The sequence below is a fragment of the Heliangelus exortis genome, chromosome 2 (genome assembly GCF_036169615.1).
Source record: "Heliangelus exortis chromosome 2, bHelExo1.hap1, whole genome shotgun sequence".
Classification (NCBI taxonomy): Eukaryota; Metazoa; Chordata; class Aves; order Apodiformes; family Trochilidae; genus Heliangelus; species Heliangelus exortis.
The window spans coordinates 139,447,486-139,464,481 of NC_092423.1; the positions used below are offsets into that span (position 1 = coordinate 139,447,486).

The window sequence follows — 16,996 nt, forward strand, 5'->3', positions numbered from 1 at the left end:
AAGGAGGCTGAGGAGTTACCTCATTGCTCTCTACAACTTTGTGGGGAGGAGAAGTGGAATGGGATCTCCTCTGACCTCCTCTCTCTGGTGTCCAGTGACAGGACTTGTGAGAAGGGTTCAAAGCTCTGCCAGGGGAGCTTCACACTGCACATTAGGAAACACTTCTTTACTGAGAGGATGGTCAAACACTGGAGCAGACTTCTTATAATGGTGCTCAAAGCCCCAAGCCTGTCAGTGTTTAAGAGGCATTTGGACTATGCCCTTAATATCATGTGTTAACTTGGTCAGTCCTGAATTGGTCAGGTAGTTGGACTTGATAGCTCTTGCAAGTCCCTTCCAACTGGGATTGTTTGTTTTCTTCTCTGCTCTGCTTTTAATCTATTCCATTCTGTTCCACTCCACTCTGTTCCATTCTATTCCATTCCATTCCATTCCATTCCATTCCATTCCATTCCATTCCATTCCATTCCCAGTCTTCCATAAGAATTATTCTGTTGGGTGACCCCCAGCCACAGAGGAGGCATGTGCAATTAATTAGAAACAAATATGTAGACTTTTCTGTCTGAACATTGGCACAGATACAGGTAATACAATTATTCATGTCACTTGAGGCTGTCACAGTGACAATTTTCTCCCCTGAGGGCTGAAGGTGCAGAGAGCACACTGGGAAAGGAAGGAAGGGAAAGAGAGCTTGAAGGTTTTTTGCAAGTGAGATCCCTCCATTGGGTGGTGTGGGAGGAGGATGCTGGTTGAACATTGGCCTGAGCAAAGGCTACCCTGACACACAGCTGCTGCTCATGGAGGAAATGTTAGAAGGTGAGGACAGAGGTGAGGACAGAGGTGAAGTGAGATGATGGCTGCACAGTCTCCATGAGGCTGTCTTCCTCTGCAGTGCTCTGCTGCTTTTAGGTAGGACCCAGAAGGTACAGAAGTTCACCTTCAAGTCTCCACAGTATAAAATTGCCTCCCTTTTGTATCCTGAGCATGCAAATACAGGCACTCGTGTTGATTTCTCTACCACACACAGAGCAAAATCCCTTTGTACTCCATTGTGCTCTGATGCTTCACTTCCATGTTTTCTATCAGCTGGAGAAAAGCTCTTCAAATTCACTTAGCCAAATCTTACTTTTTATTAGTTGCGTTGGTTCACACCAAAGATGCCTCTAGAATTTCATGCCTTTGACACAGAAAAGGCAATAACAAGAACAAAGGCATCTTATTAACACAAGAAGAAATACAGGGAAAATACTCATCATCTGAATGTGCACATAAGGGCATAATGGGCATTGCAACATGATTTTTTAAGACTGACTTTTTTTTTTAAAGACAGGGGATTCCATCTTATACATCACAGTTTATGACTGTTGTTTGCCAAACAGACCTCACAGATGCAAGCAAACTTAAACTTGCTTTGAAATTGGAAAGGTAGTCACAGTACAATAAATAGCTGTTTATACCAGCTACCTTTGGGCTATCTGAGGAAAAGTTATCAAGTAAAATTAGCAAAAGCTGCAGAACATCATGCTAGGAAAACAATTTCTTTCAAGCCTGTATGCTGTAAAGAGAATTAAGAGAAGAAAGTCAAAACTGAATATGAGATGGACTGAATATGAGATGAGATGGACTTCATTAAGTTGTAGCTGAAAATATCCTAACTAAGAACTTCCATTTGAAAAATATTTGCTTAGTGGAATTCAAAGTTTTGTCCTTAATTCTGGAATCTATCTACAGCTGAAAATGTCTGCAATGGTATAACTTTATCTATAAACTTGTATTTATAAATTATATATATATATATAAAATAAACTATTATGAAATGTAAAACTACTATAAACTATTATAAATTATATATTTATAAACTTTACTTATGCCTCAGATCTTTACAGGTTGATATACAACTGTCAACACCTGCTTCAGTAGAGGGAGAGAGTGACAGTGCCTGTTCTCCTAGCAATATGTTTTAATGTACTTTGCAAAGTACCAGCTCTTGGAATCCTTGTCGTTATTAGCAAGTGGAATGGGTAGTGCTCAAGCATTACTGAGGATGCAGAGATACTAGAAAAAAGTCCAAAAAAGAGATCTTCTTCTGATCGTGCTGCCCCACAGCACAGGCCTGTTGCTAGCCATGATCCCCCCAGTGAATGCTGATTTTTCTGGGGCTATCCAGAAAAGGTCAGATACTGCTTGCTCTAGCAGATCAGTGAAATTGTCCCAGGTGATGGTCAAACATTGTAGGTTAAGATAAACCAGCATCCCCATATGGGGCAGAGGGTTCCAGTCACTGGGCAGCACTGAGAGTCTGCATAGACCAAGGTCTCTTAGGGTGAGCTGCTCCTTTGGTGGGGTTCATGTGATCAGAGATAGAGAAGAATATGCCAGAGACATTCATCTGGCTTAGCTTGACAGTGGTTACAAACAGGCATAACAATGTCTATTATTTCACTCTGAAGTCACTATCTAAAATGCACTATCATATTTAAAATTGCCTAATATTTCTTTCCAATTAACAGTGTCAGGATCTTAGGATGAGGAAGCTCAGATGGAGATACATGAACTGCATCCTTCCAAACTTAGTTATGATGCATATTTCCCTATTCAGCCAGAGCAGAGGTATTTTTGACACCAAAGTCAAGGCCCAGTCTTTTTTAAAATCAATTATCTGAAAAATCTTGTACTTTAATGTTTTGTTTAATGGTCTGTATGCAGCATATAATCTTTGAAAATGCTTGGTTCTTTTTTGCAGTGCATTGAGCTTTATTTGGTTACACTGCAAATTTCTGTACTGAGAGTACCTTGAGGCTATTTGCAGGAGCTTCTTGGGAAGGACTGGTAAATTGCTCTGGTTGTTGTTTGCCTGCTTCTGCCTATTCCCATTTCTGACATAATCTGGTTACTTTAGGAACAGTTTCCTTCCTTCCTTGCCAGGGGCAACTGGCTGAAAGCATTAATAGGGATGAAGATGAGTGTTTCAGAGCCCTGGAGAAACAAAGAAACAAAAAAAATAAAATAAAGCTCTTTGAGATCAGCAGTAAATTACATTTGTAAGATTATCTGGTCTCTAAGTAACCTCTCCAACTGTGGCAGCAAGAAGCACATCACTACACTAATTGGAGAAGAGGCAACAGTTCATTGCACAATAACTTCATTAATTTCATTTTCCCATGAAATAGAAGACAAGAGATTTTAATTTATTTCTCTGGCTTCTTCTGAATGTCAAGAAATAGAAAGGCTGGATGAAGATGGCAATTTCTTCTCCACCTCAGCACTTCAAACAAAAATCTGCTGCAGCCACCTGCTTGTCTCCAGGACTTTCTATTTTGCCTAACAACTTCTATTTTTAAACTGGCTAAATTCCTCTCTGTAAGGAATTACTACAGCTACCATCACTCCCCCCCCCCTAGTCCTACCCTTCTCCAGACTCTGGATTTTGTTTCCTCATACCCCATGGTCTTGTTGCTATTTTGTGACTTTTGATGGAGTGTTTCTCCAGTCCCTTCACAACACATGGTGAGTGGAAATGACTGGCATGAGGGAATGAAAGGCAGAAATGTGACCCAATCTTTCTGCATGTCTCCAGGTTACAGAGCACATGGAATTTTCCTGCTTGCTATTTTTATATTTTTTTCCACTTCTTATCTCTGTCCTCATTTTAAATGTGATCTTCATATTTAATTACTGTGGCTTGTCCACGACTTAGTAGTGGAAAAAAAAAGTTCAGTGTGTTTGCTTGCAAATTTTATTAGCTTTTGCAGTGATTTATGCCTCAAGCACTACTCTCCTAATACACTGGAAAAAGTCATTTAAGTATTGTTACTCATTCATTTACGTGACACTAGGCACTAGGTACACTTACATGTACCTCCTGCATGACCCGGGATCTCATGGTCCTCTGAGTCAACTATGAATAAATGCAAAGGTTTTTAGCACAAGTTAAAAACTGTTTGGTTTTTTTCTCATCTGAAATTTTTTAGTAATTTGCTTTTTCTCTAATCACTATGCATGAATATAAATTTTTCCTCTGAATGATTAAGGGGAGCACAGGGCCAGGAGAGGTTACAGGACACAGCATCCTGCTCTGTTGCAGATCTCCTCAGGCACATTCTGCATCATCCAGCACACAAAACAACTGATGGAGCTTACTGAGATTTGGAAGTGTTATGTTTAATTTCCCATTACAAGTATATACCATTCCCATGAAATGGTTAAGTCCTCTGTTTGTTCAAGACATTTAAAACAAGTTTTTAAGGTAAGTCCTTTCTAATGCAACTCCTCCAACTGCACATATCTGTCCCACTTTTCAGAATTGGACACCCTTGCCACTAAATGATTTTGTGATTCTATGATCCTATAAATGCAGTGAGAGACAGCAGTTTTGGAAATCCAGGCCAAAAACCTGAGTGTAGGTAGGTCAGGACCAAAACCTTGGCTGTGAACACAGGCTTGAGAGACCCTGTGTATGGCCAGTGCTTCAGCTCATTCATTTCCAGATGGTAAATTCATACAGTCAGGGATTTTGTTGTTGGGTTTTTTTTCTGTGTGTGTGTGTATGTGTGTGTGTTCAGAGTTTAGCACAGCCTAATCCTGGTATTCAAGAAAAGTAACAAATGTTGAAAGGAAGTTTTTAACAGAGGTTTAGGTCAAACTAACCTCTAATCTTTCATTTCTCCAAACTGTGGTTTCTTTATCCTTATGTCTGATTGCCTGCCTACCTATAATCTGTAACAAAGAACAGAAGAACAAAATATTCAGTACAGCATTAAAATCCTTTTCAATCTCTTGTTGCTGCCCTGTTCCTGTTTAAAGGAAAATTTCCTTCACATTCTGAGAACTATGTCTTTTAAACAGGCATTAACTGAGAAAATAAAGTATCCTATATTAAAAAACCTGTCTTGCACAGTTCCATATTGTTAGACGGAGAAGCCCACCAATATGCAAAAAAACAAGAATACACCTACAGATAGGAACTGAATTGGTAATAGTACTTTCTGTCCTGAACAAACAGTGAGATCATAGAATCCTTTGTAGAAGACCTTTAAGGTCAAGTCCAACCACTAACCTAGCACTGCTAAGTCCACCACTAAACCATGTCTCTAAGCACCATGTCTACACATCTTTAAAAATACCCTCAGGGATGGGGACCCAACACCTCCCTTGGCAGCCTGTTCCAGTGCCTGTCAACCCTTTCAGTAAAGAAATTCTTCCTTATATCCAGACAATACCTCCCGTGGCACTATTTGCAGTCATTACCTCTACTTGTTTGTTATTAGAGAGGAGACCAATCCCCACCTCACTACGATTTCCTTTCACATAGTTGCAGAGTGATAACATCTCCTCCCCTCAGCCTCCTTTACTCCAGGCTTAACACCCCCAGTTCCCTCAGATGCTCCTCGTAAGAGTTGTTCTCTAGAGTCTTCACCATCTTCGTTGCCCTTTTCTCTACTCACTCCAGCACCTCAATCTTCTTCTAGTGAGGGGCCCAAAATTTAACAGTGCCTTGGGTCAGTGCAGTGGTGCTTTGGAAGCAGGAGGGCCACAGAGGTGGCTCCTGTGAGAAGGTGCTGGAAGGTCCCCTGGTCCCAGTGCTGGCCCTGCCTCTGGCCGAGGTCAAGCAGATACGGGAAGCTGGATGTGCCTCTGTAACATATTCAGGAAAGGGTAAAGGAAAGTGCAAAAAGAAGACCTGCAGAGCAGAGGAGAGGAGGAGCAATGCCAGAGCAGACACCAAGGTCGGTGAGGAAGGAGGGGGAGGAGATGCCTGAGCAGAGATTTACCTGCAGCCCATGGTGAGATGGCAGTGCCCCTGGAACCCATGGAAGAGCACTGTGAAGCAGTCCCTGAAGGAGCATGGAGGGGCAGATGTGGATTTTTAGTTTGAAGAATCATGATGGGTAGACATGGAGCTGCAGGCTGTGCAGGATGAGAGAGAGGGTCAGATGTGGCTCTGCAGCCATGGAGGACGCCGTGCCAGAGGAGGTGACTGTTCCCACAGCAGCCGTGACTCTGTGGGCAGCCCGGGCTGGAGCAGCTCCTGAGGGACTGCACCTCCTGGGAGGGACTCATGTCCCAGGGGTTCCTGAAGGACTCTCCCGTGAGAGGGACCCCACGTTGGAGCAGGGGAAGAATGCGAGGAGTCCTCCCCCTGAGGAGGAAGGAGCAGCAGAAACACCGTGTAGGGAACTGACCCTAAACCCCCCCTGCCTGACCCCTGTGCCCTGAGGGGAGGCAGCAGGGAAGGGATCCGCGCCGGGGAAGAAGGGGTAGGGGGAAGGTATTAAGCTCTGGTAGAGTTTTCTCTTTCTTCTTATAAGTCAATTTTTTTTTTTTTTTTTAATCACAGGTTGAGTCTGACTGGTTTTGTCTGCTGCCATGATGGAGGAGTCTCTCTGGAAAATCTCTGTCCTTGTCTTAATTAACAAGCATTTAGATGGATTTTCTGCTCCTGGTGCCACAGTGGGGGACCAGTGAGCAGGGGCCTGGTTGGTACCATCTGGGCCTGAACCATGGCACACGTTATTTAAGGTGCAGCCTCACCAGTGCTGAGTGCAGGGGAACAATCACCACCCCAGTCCTGCTGGCCACACTGTTTCTGATGCAGGCCAGGATGCTGCTGGTCTTCTTGGCCACCTGGGCACACTGCTGGCTCATAGGCAGCCATCTGAAAACCAGCACACCCAGCATCCACATGGCTGGTTCCGTCCTCCTGCAAGGTCCAATTGCTGGTGTAGGTCCACAACCACCCTGAAGCACCAGTAGTTTTAGTACCAATCACTCAGGCTTTGTTACAGTAAAATGAGCTGCCAAATCCTCCCGTGTTCAGCACGTAGGCAGTGGGCAGAGTCCATGACCACAGCACAGAAAGGCAGCAAATATAATGGAGCACTAGCTGAACAGGAGATGGTAAAGAGTTTCTTGATCTCATACAGGGCTCCAGCCATGAGTGCCTTTACTCGATGCTATTTATGCCATTTAAATGGTACAGCTTTGCAGTCCTTGAGAGGGGACTTCCTCACCACCTGTTCAACCCATCCCATCATCTGAGATATGGTTTATGTTTTGCATATAAGAGACTCAAAACATCTTGGGAAAAGATGTAATGCAACCAATTTATATACAAAGTTCTTGGCTTCACAAAGGCATTGTGCATCCTTGTCTTCACAGCAGGTCAAACACAGCCTCAGAACCAATACAGCTCCAAATCAGGCAGATGAGAGTATATGGCATTCATTTACTGTATAATTGTTTGATTTGGGTTTTCTTAGCCTGAAGAACCTAATAAATGAGAGGAATGGCCCAGCCTCTGCAATTGGACTTTCCCATCCTCTTAGGTTTCTCTGGAGGCTGCTACACATCATGTGTAGTTCCCTTGGGTCTGGACCAGGGTCGTCTCTGGCATCCCCTTTGGCACTCCACCTCACCCCACTGCTCCTTGGTAGAGAAGTGAAAATGCTCTTTTGACTGCAGATTGGCAGCACCGTCCATACCAGAAAGTGCATGTGAGCAGTATCAAATGTTCTCCCAAGATGTGCAGCAGTCACAAGGATTGTGCAATGTGTTGGGAAATGGTTCAAGGACATCCGGACATACTCTGCTTTATGCTTACACAGCACAGAGAGGAACAGATGGGCCAAGTACTATGGGAGCATCAGGAAGGGCACAAGTAGAGCCAGGAAAGATCTGTGTGACTCTGTCTTTCGCTGGCATGGAGTGCTTATGTCCTTTCCTCCCATGGCAGGTGGAACCTTCTCAAACCACCAAATGCCAGAAACGCGGGTGAGGAAGGGGCTGGTGTTTGCCAGCTTTCATGGTCTTGGTGCCAGGAGATACCTGAGGACAAGGAAGATGGAACAATCCTCTCTATCACATGATTTGAAGATAACAATTTCTCCAAACCTTTTAACTAGCTGTCTCTTCTGTGCAGAGATTGCAAGGGGAAGGCAATGATTATTTACCACTTACCAATAGTGAGTCATGCTTTAGAAAGCTTGTGAGATTCGAACACAAGATGAAGAGAAGAAGATGTTCTTTGGGCTACGCTAAAGAGTGATGTTGTTTATTCATGGACTGGAGAGAGAGAGAGGCAGGACACTGATCATGTTTGCTGGGGAGTTATACCAATACCTGCTGCTCAGCAATACACAGGAGGACAGACTCAAAGGAGAAGTGGGCTGAACCATAAGATAAGACTTGATACTATCTGTCTAGAACTCCTACAATGGAAAAAAAAAACAAAAGATGTAGACATATCCTGCAAGTCTTACTATCTTGGTAAAAGTTGTAGGGAAAAATGCAGAAACAAGAAGACACCTTCATGGGTACCCATGTGTGCAGCCCTACACCACCAGAGGTAATTGGTCCTTTTATTCACATTCAGTGGTTGAAAAATCAGGCTTTGCTCAAACAAGCAAATATGTGGCCTGTGCATGTGAGTTCATTGGCTGTGCAGTTAAATCAGGGTTAAGTTGTGCACAGGTTATGAGTGTGAATTTTGTACAAGACTTTCCAAAAGTAAAACATAATCTGGAAAAAGAGTCCAACATAAAGAAAAGCTCTTACAGTCCTAAGTAATATAATTTGGTTACAGAGTATGATCACTACTAAATTACTTTTATCCTCTAGGTAGTTTTCAATGTCATAAACAGTACTGCTGAAAACCAGCATGAACTTGTAGCAATAGACTTTACAGTCTTAACTCTAGCATTTTAGAGGGTGTGGGACTTCTGCTGTGCACTTGTGTTCAACTCTTCGGTCTTTGCACAGATGATATGTATATCACCCAATCTTTTGTTATTTTTGCTGGTCAGATAATTCAAAATGAAGTGGATACTGCCAGACATCCAAGGATTGAGATTTATAATGTGTTAAGGAGCCCTAACTGAGTAGTAAAGCCAGGATGCATCTGAGTAAATACTGGCTTCTACCTTCCGTGTGTCTCCACCTGAACTGCGTGATTGAGACACCCTCTGGAGTCAGCAGAGTGGACTATGCTGGTTTAGCAGGCTGTTTGTCTCTTCACAATAGTGTTTAAAATAACAGGGATGACTCCATACAAGTCCCTATCTTTGTTTACTATCAAGAGAGGCTGAGACGCAGGGATGTTCTGTGGGCATACAATGTTCAATGATTTTGACAAACATTAGTAAATTTGGCTATTAATAACTGTCTGTATGCAAGATACGAGCTCTTAACAGTAGGCAAGCAGTGTGACAAGCTTTTTTATCTGGTGCTTGAAGTTGGTCTGCATTGTCTTTCACTGAGTTTTGACCTTCTCTTTGGGGCATTGCCTCTTCTTAGGTAGAACATAGAAACATAGGAAGTTCCACTTCTATGAGGAGAAGCTGCTTTACTGGGAGGATGAGGGAGCACTGGAACAGGCTGAAACAGGCTGCCCAGAGAGGTTGTGGAGAGTTAGTGGCAATGGTAAACCAGAGATCAATCAGCAGCAACAGCTGTGTGGTATCAGACACTCTGTAATCAGTGTGTGGTCTAAGCCAGATGACTAAATACAAGGATAAGGAGTATATGTGGTTTCAGCACTGGCTGAATTGAGTTTCTCACACAGATACATTTGCAGTTTGCAGCAGTGACCCATCAAGAGCAGAATAAGACAGTGATTGCAATGCACTCCCTGCACAGGGCTGCCTTTTCATTCTGTTTGCATGGGACCTAATGGCTGTCATACAGCTCCCAGGTTCATGCCCAGAATTAAGTCACCTCAGTCATGCAGTCCTCCAGTCCAGAGGGGAAAATCTGTAGAAACATCTCATCTTCACCAATGTCAGGTACAGTAGCTCACAAAGATGTCCTGCTCTCATAGCTATGTTCAACCAGCTGGAGTAAACAATAAAGGGAGGCTTTGGGGAAAAAAAAATGAGACCAGAGTTGACAATTGGAAACAGGAGGCATGATCTTTTCTATAAATCAGGAGACCTCTGATGTGAGGTGAGTCTTTCTGTGGCAAAGCACTGGTTTTTGTTCTGGATGGTCCCATTGCCCTTACACTGCAGCAGGGTAATGAATGGCCCATTATCTCCTTCATCTGCATTATTATGGCACAGGGCAGGTTAGAAAACTTACAGGTACACTTTTAATTTCTGTAAGGATAGGGTGCTAACATGTTTTTCTAAATGTTTTTTTACTTATCTCATATAAACATCCCGTGTTGAGGACAGGGATATTTTCATAAAACAGTGAAAAAAATAAAACAAACCTGCACTTAAACAGAGCTAGGAAGCAGTGGGGATGAGTTCTTGGTGTTGTTTGAAGATTGCTCTCTTGCAGGTCTGTGGATTTTACATTGCCTGTCAGAGAGAGCATGTGTTTCAAGTGTCAAGAACACAACTGGAAAACCTTTACAAAACTGAAGATGCAAACACCTGCCTAATGGTTCACAAGCAACCTAGAAGTGAACATCAGTCTTCTAAAATTCTTGCAGCTGCCAGCTCTTGTAGCTTTACAATGTATTTTTCTGAAAGTCCTTGATGCTGAGGTAGTTCATACTTGGCAAAGAAAACATGTCAAGTTTTCTGTAAGCTGTTTCTGTTCTAGTCCTTAGTGTGAAGCTGAGACTCTTCTGCCTCTCTGGACCTCTTGAGAGAACCAGATATATTTCTGGATGGTTTGTTTTACACAAATACATCTTGTTAGGCTTCATCCAAGGTGGAAGTCTAAGCTCCCTCCATTCAGAACAACACAACAAATTATTTAACAGCCTTTACTGGCTTTAATAATTATGCATTTAAATAATAAAAAACAGATTGCAAATGAAAATATTTCCCTTGGCTTTTGTTAAATCATCTTGTGTGGGTTTATTGCTTTCCTAGTTATGGCATGTTTGGCAGAATTGAAAATGACTTTGCTCTTCAGCCTGAAAATATTTTGCTACCTACAACACAAAGAGATCAGACAAAGAAGTCAGTGGCATAGATGCAGTGATGACTATGAGCACAGCATCATCAAAGGCAGCAGCCCCAAACTCTATCTTTTGATGAGAGTCAGCCCTCAGGAGCTCATTTAGCCTCACAACATCTGCTGTTACTTTTACTGTCACTATTTTTGGTAAAGGGTATTAGGAAGTTATGCAACATCATTATAGTAATCCAGTCTTTCATGCAGCTGGAAATTTATGTGGCTTTAAAAATAAATGCATTTCATGGCCTATATTGGCAATGCCTGCACTAGCAAGAAATTTGGTAGATCAGATTATTTGTTGCCAAGGTCTTTTTCCTCTCTACTGTATGTGTCTGGGAGCAGCTGATGAGTTTCCACCTGGTTCCTGGACTACATCTCCCTGTGGGCTGTACTGCCCCAGGCTGCCCGAGGAAAGCTCTTCCACAAACCTTTGCCCCAAGGAGGGCAGTGCTGAGCCTCGGTGTGCTGTGCCAGAGTCAGGAAAAAAATCCCCTGCCTGCTGTGCCCACCCGTGCAGGGCTCTGCACATGGAAGGCACCCATGATACTGCTGGGGCTCCTGCCTCATTTTACTAAGTAGTTAGTTACCATTTATACAAAAATATCCAACACAGGCTTTGATCAAGCAGCTGGTTTCATCTTTTTAGAGGGGATTAGATTTCACTGTGGGAACAAGCCAGGCTGTAAGCTGACACGAAGCTCTTCCTTTGCCAAAAATGTAGTTAAAAAAAAAAATACCACGAGTGTCTCCCCAGGCCCTGATTCCTTGCCACTGTCTCCATGTTTGTGAGTCCCCCACAGGTAGGGTGCAGCAGGACACAGGTTCATGGACAGGACTGCCCAGTAGCTTCTGTAACCCAGTGTCACCCAAGGGGCTGTCCTCAGGAGACCCTCAGAGCTGTCCCCAGGCTGGGAATGTCCCCTCTTGTGAGGAGAGGGTTGTGCCTCACCAGCACAGCTGGGCAACTCTCTCTGCAGTTCTGGTATTTTCTTGGCAACAGGATGAAATCTCCATTAAATGAGAAATTTGTCAGGATTGATAAGCACCGGATATGCATGTCTCTGGGTAAAGAGGTCTCAGCTGAAGCATTTCCTTATTAATTCTTCTGAAATATCTCTGAATGCTAACATCAAAAGTTGAAAAAAAAAGGAACCAGATGCAGAAACTGTGTCTTTAAAGCTAACAGATCTAGAAAAAAATCATTTTCATTTATTTTCTGTCTGGTATTGAGTCAATGAAATTTATTTTTCAAGTTTTTGGAGGAACAACAAGCTCATACTGTGACAAATATGACCGTCCATGTCAGGAACTAGGGGTATTTGAAAATAGTTATCAGAAGATGGGAGGTAGAATTAGTTGATCTTTTCAGACAACTTTCTGAATAATATCGGAAATGAAACAGAAAATTTTGCAGTTACTGTGGATACAGTTCCACTTAGACTTCTTCCAAAGTCTTGAATCTCTTTGTTATTATTTATCTTTTAAGGATTCAAGTCAAAAGGGTGAGAATGTTATTTTGGACTATTAGATACATCTCATCAGAGCTAAAAATAATATGAGAGGGAAGGTAAAGGAATTTAAATAGGATAATATTAGGATCCTTTCTTTTGGCGTGTTACCTTTATTACATAAATCATGGCAACATCAGCAAATGGAAGATTTTAAAACAACCCACCAAGAGCAAGAATTAGAGTTTTATCATCATAGGAGGTGATGATTTACGTTTCCCAAGAAATGTGAAACTGAAACTAGTCCTAAGTGATCAGATATTTAAACTTTAGCACTCTCTTTTATAGCTGCTGTGAAATGGCACACAGAATGATTATTTAATGACATTATTGCTTTATTCAAACACAAAGGTATTGAGCTCTATTCAGGAGTAATTTATGAAATTAATGGCCCACGATGGGTACACAAAGTTCCAAGCTATACTTTGCTAGCAAGAGTGAGAGACTTATAGGTAATGAAGTTCCCAAAAAATCTCTACTGACAGAAAGAAATCTGTCCCAGGAACCTTTATAGTTAACCCATGTAGTGTTTCCAGAAGCTGCATTTCAGAATCAAATACATAGAAATGTTTCTTAGTGGCCAAAAGCATGCACCTGCTTTAGGTTAGAGGTGTAGAGTTGGAGAAGGAGATTGCAGTGTCAGAGGTACCAATCCTGTTTGTACACAGATGAATTACATACACTATGTGCAGATTTTTAATATTGCATCTTTTTTGCTGGTTTTTACAGTCACTTTTTGGCATGGAAGCAATTACTCCCATTTAATCATAGAATCATAGAATTAGCTGGGTTGGAAGGGACCTCAGAGATCATCAAGTCCAACCCTTGACCCACCGGTGCGGTTGCTAGACCATGGCACTGAGTGCCACATCCAGTCTCTTCAATTCTATAGTTTTACTATATGAAATACTCTGAGTTAGTCAACAACCATTAAGTCTTTTTTTTTTACAATCTGCTTGGCAAGTTACAGCACTGGTGCAGTGACTGAAGTAGTGGATGCACAATAAAATCTCAGAATCCTTTAGCATGAGAAAATGAGGGGTTTTTTTGTCTGTGTTAAATATCCAGCAGAGGCTATATTTATTTAGACAAAGAATTACAACACCATGCTGACAGGCTGGAAAAAGCCCCTTTCTCCTTGCCAAAAGGGTAGAAAGACAGAGTCACACTGCATGTTTCCTCCTCTCTAGCCCAGTTTTGTGTATCCATAGGGTTGAATGTACTCACACAGTTTAAAAAAAAAAAAATTATCAAGAGCTGGAGCAATTCCACTGACGAGACATGAAATGGAAAGATTGACATTTCTGACTAGTCTTAATACAAAAGCTATTCACATCTTTCTGTCAAACATACATGTCAGCTGAGGACATGCTGCTCCTTTTCTTTTATCTGTCTGTCTTGTGAGGGCTTCAATTATGAAGTTGGTTGATTCTTTAATAATTAATAGTCTGAGTATCTTTATACATCTCAGCACATATCATGACTCAGAAAACAATCCACTCTTCTGAATGGATTCTTTAGTTGAAACAGTTCCATCAATCATTCAATAAGCCTCTGAAACATATCTTGGTCTTCCTACTCATTCTTCTCATTCTGACTTCTGAGCATCATAATTACATGATGACAAGGGACGATGGACGAGCAGCTGAGGGGCAGCACAGAGGGCAGCTGGGTCAGGTTTGGTTCATCATGCCATGTCTCCAGCAGTGGGGTCACTCTGCTTGGCTTAGACACAAGACTTCACAACTCAGAAAGGCATTAAAGATGTGTATGAGCCTTTGTTCAGGTGAGGAAAGAGACACAGAAAGAACAGGATACAGTTAGCTGTGTTTTTTTAATTGAGTTCAACTGCAACTGTGGATTCTTGCTGCTGAAAAAGGTCAGGACCCACTTTTTCAAGGATCTGAGGTGTGCAAATTTCACTGATCTCTGGAAGGACCCCCAAGAACACTGAAACTTCTCCAAGGCTGAGCTGTGATCCCTGGGTTTTCACATCCTGCAGTACTACCACAGAGTGCAGAAAAGGATTTGCAAAAAAACCTCAGTGTTGTTCCAGCAGTCACCCAGCAGGCAGACCCAACAAGGACATTACTGTGTTACTGTCATGAGCAGTGTGCCCTGACACCCTGCATGGATTAGGGCTGGTTCTGCCACTGGTGCACTAGAAGTACCTTTTCCATCTCTAGCTTCTGCCCAGTTATTTTGGCTAAGTCAACAGTAAATTTAGCTGAAGAATTTTCTCAGAATTTTCAGACCACTGAACTACTTTGCCTTAGATTCTTTTTGTGTAATAATCTATCTTTGCAAAATAGCTATTCTGGTGAAACAATTCCAACCAGGTATCCATCTGAGTCAGAAACAAACAAAATAGAACTACATCTCATTTACAGCAGGCTCAAAAATATCAAAAAAGATGGTGTTTGTGCTGAAGCAGTAACTTGATTTTTGTGGCTAAGTCTTTGCCCTGCCTGTGCCATAGCTTCCCACATAAAATGGCAATAAGAACAGGTCTTTCCCTGGTAGGGAACTACAAAAACCAATTCATAAGAACCTCAAGAATACCTGTTGAAGGAATTATCACAGAATTCAGTCAGGGTATGTGCTAAGCTTAGTATCAGTCTGACTTTTGGAAAGAGCTGGAAAAACTAAATAGTTATTGATGACTCCCAGAAACTGAAGTGAACTGGCATGACCTGTGGATCCGAATGTCTCCATCTCCATGAATTTAATGATCATGATCTTCTTCCTTCCTAACTACAATAAGATTTGTGATTCATTTTGACAAAAGTAAAAATTGAAATCACCATTTTTGCAAACCACTGATTCTTCTGAATATTGCATCTCATCAGCAGTCTTTAATATGTTTTTTTGACTGATTGCTTCCTAAGAAGCAGCAGTTGTGCAAGTCTCCTTTACCATCTTTCTCATTTGCTTTAATTTCCCTTCTTATTACTCCAAACTAGGTGTTTGAATTAGAATTTTGAAGCTTCAGAGATCGTTTTAATTTTTAAAAATCTGTTACCCATACCCAGCCTCCTAACATTTCTCTAGGAACATGATCAATATAATGCAAAATTATGTGTTGCAATCAACCGAAAAATATTATCATGCTATTAGCATATCATCTTCATGTTCAGTGTCATTGAATTAAGAGCTAATTCAATTAATGTCCAGTAAGAATTCATGTTTCTCATAGATGCATGATGCCAAAAACATTCCCAGGTGAGGTGGAAATGGCTGCTTTTAAAAAGTCTTTGTTCAGACCACAAAGATAGAGCAACTGATGTAATCCTTTCAAAACTTTAAATAAATATTTTAACATCTTTTGCTTTACTACCTGCTGCTTGAGCCTGTACATTTTGTTCTGGCTGTGTTTTCAATTTGCCATGGAATCGTGGGGAGAATGACAAAAACAAAAGGAAGGATGAAATTATTATAAATATATAAGACTTGGGAAATAAAATTTCCTAAATAACACCATCAAGAAATCAACATTCTTGGCATCTCAGACCATGAGATTTACCCTTTCCAGACAAGAGTGTGGCAGCCAAAGAGAATTAAATGCTCAACAGTTGACATGTTTCATTGCAGCCTTCAGAAAAACAAAAAAGCAGAGCTCACAAGGCAGAAAAAGTCTAGCATTTGTCCAACTCTGTCACTGTGCCATTTGGACTTGTTTAGAGGAGGAAAATACTGTTTCCTACACATATTCTATATGTAAAAGCTGAAAACTTTTTTTTATGCACTCCTAGGAAATGAGGGGTAAATCAGGTGTGACCAACACTACTATATCTTCATATCAAAAGGATCAAATTTTAAAAATTCTGCATTCTTCTGTTTTCTTTCTCCTTTCCTGGTGTATCAAAACAAAGCAGCTTTTATGTGCTGCATTGCTTTGAAAGAAGAGATATTCCAAGCCTGATTCGAACCCTCAGGCATGTGTGAATACTTTGGATTTGGATACAGAGCCCTTCGGATTTCTGCTGTTGAATCATGAGGAGAGGACAAACAACATGAAAACAGGTCCCTGCAGGAGCAAGATTTCAAACCTTTGTAGAAGCCATGGAAGTCAAACCCATTTTCCATCCCAAGGCACTTTTCCAGATGGTCACCATGAGCACTTCTAGAAGCGCTTCATGGTGTCAGTTTGTGTTTCCTACATTTAGGAATTTTGTGCCTGTATCCCATCTGCATGTTAATGTGAAGAGATACTCTCTCTCCCATCCTCCCCTTCAAAAGCAAAGGAATCCACTGAAGTCAAGGTGCTCTGTCCATACAATGCTGAGCCTTCATCTGTGTTGCAGTTCACACTGAGATTCCAGTTCAGAAAAAAAATCTCTTGATCATCTTGACTTACTGTGCTTCAGCCTGTGTCCCAGAGTGTTGCTGGAGAGGGTATTTGGCTTCTTTCAGCTGAAACAGAATCTGAGTTGTGCTCACAGAGTCCCCCAAGTGCTCACATTGCTGATGGGCATTGAGTCCTCAGAGCCAGACTGGAGCTAGGCTGAAGTAACCACACTGAAATAATTTGAGTGTTTTAATTAGCACATTAATGACCTCTTGGACAGAAGCTTCAATCA

At 41.7% G+C, this 16,996-nt stretch overlaps 1 protein-coding gene and 1 long non-coding RNA gene across 2 annotated transcripts in view; both read right to left on the reverse strand.

The window, feature by feature from the left end:
• Positions 1-2,899: 2,899 nt before the first annotated feature.
• LOC139793527 (uncharacterized) lies at positions 2,900-9,296 on the reverse strand. The gene is made up of 3 exons (XR_011724636.1): positions 5,287-9,296; positions 4,648-4,716; positions 2,900-2,976 (listed from the first exon to the last, which is right to left on the reverse strand). It is a non-coding gene; the product is annotated as an uncharacterized lncRNA (long non-coding RNA).
• A 978-nt stretch (positions 9,297-10,274) lies between these two features.
• Positions 10,275-16,996, reverse strand: part of TMEM65 (transmembrane protein 65) — a 108,089-nt gene continuing 101,367 nt past the window's right edge. Inside the window, exon 8 of the mRNA XM_071738329.1 lies at positions 10,275-10,298. Coding sequence (XP_071594430.1) covers positions 10,290-10,298 — 9 coding nt within the window. The 3' untranslated portion in view covers positions 10,275-10,289. The remainder of the gene's footprint in view (positions 10,299-16,996) is intronic.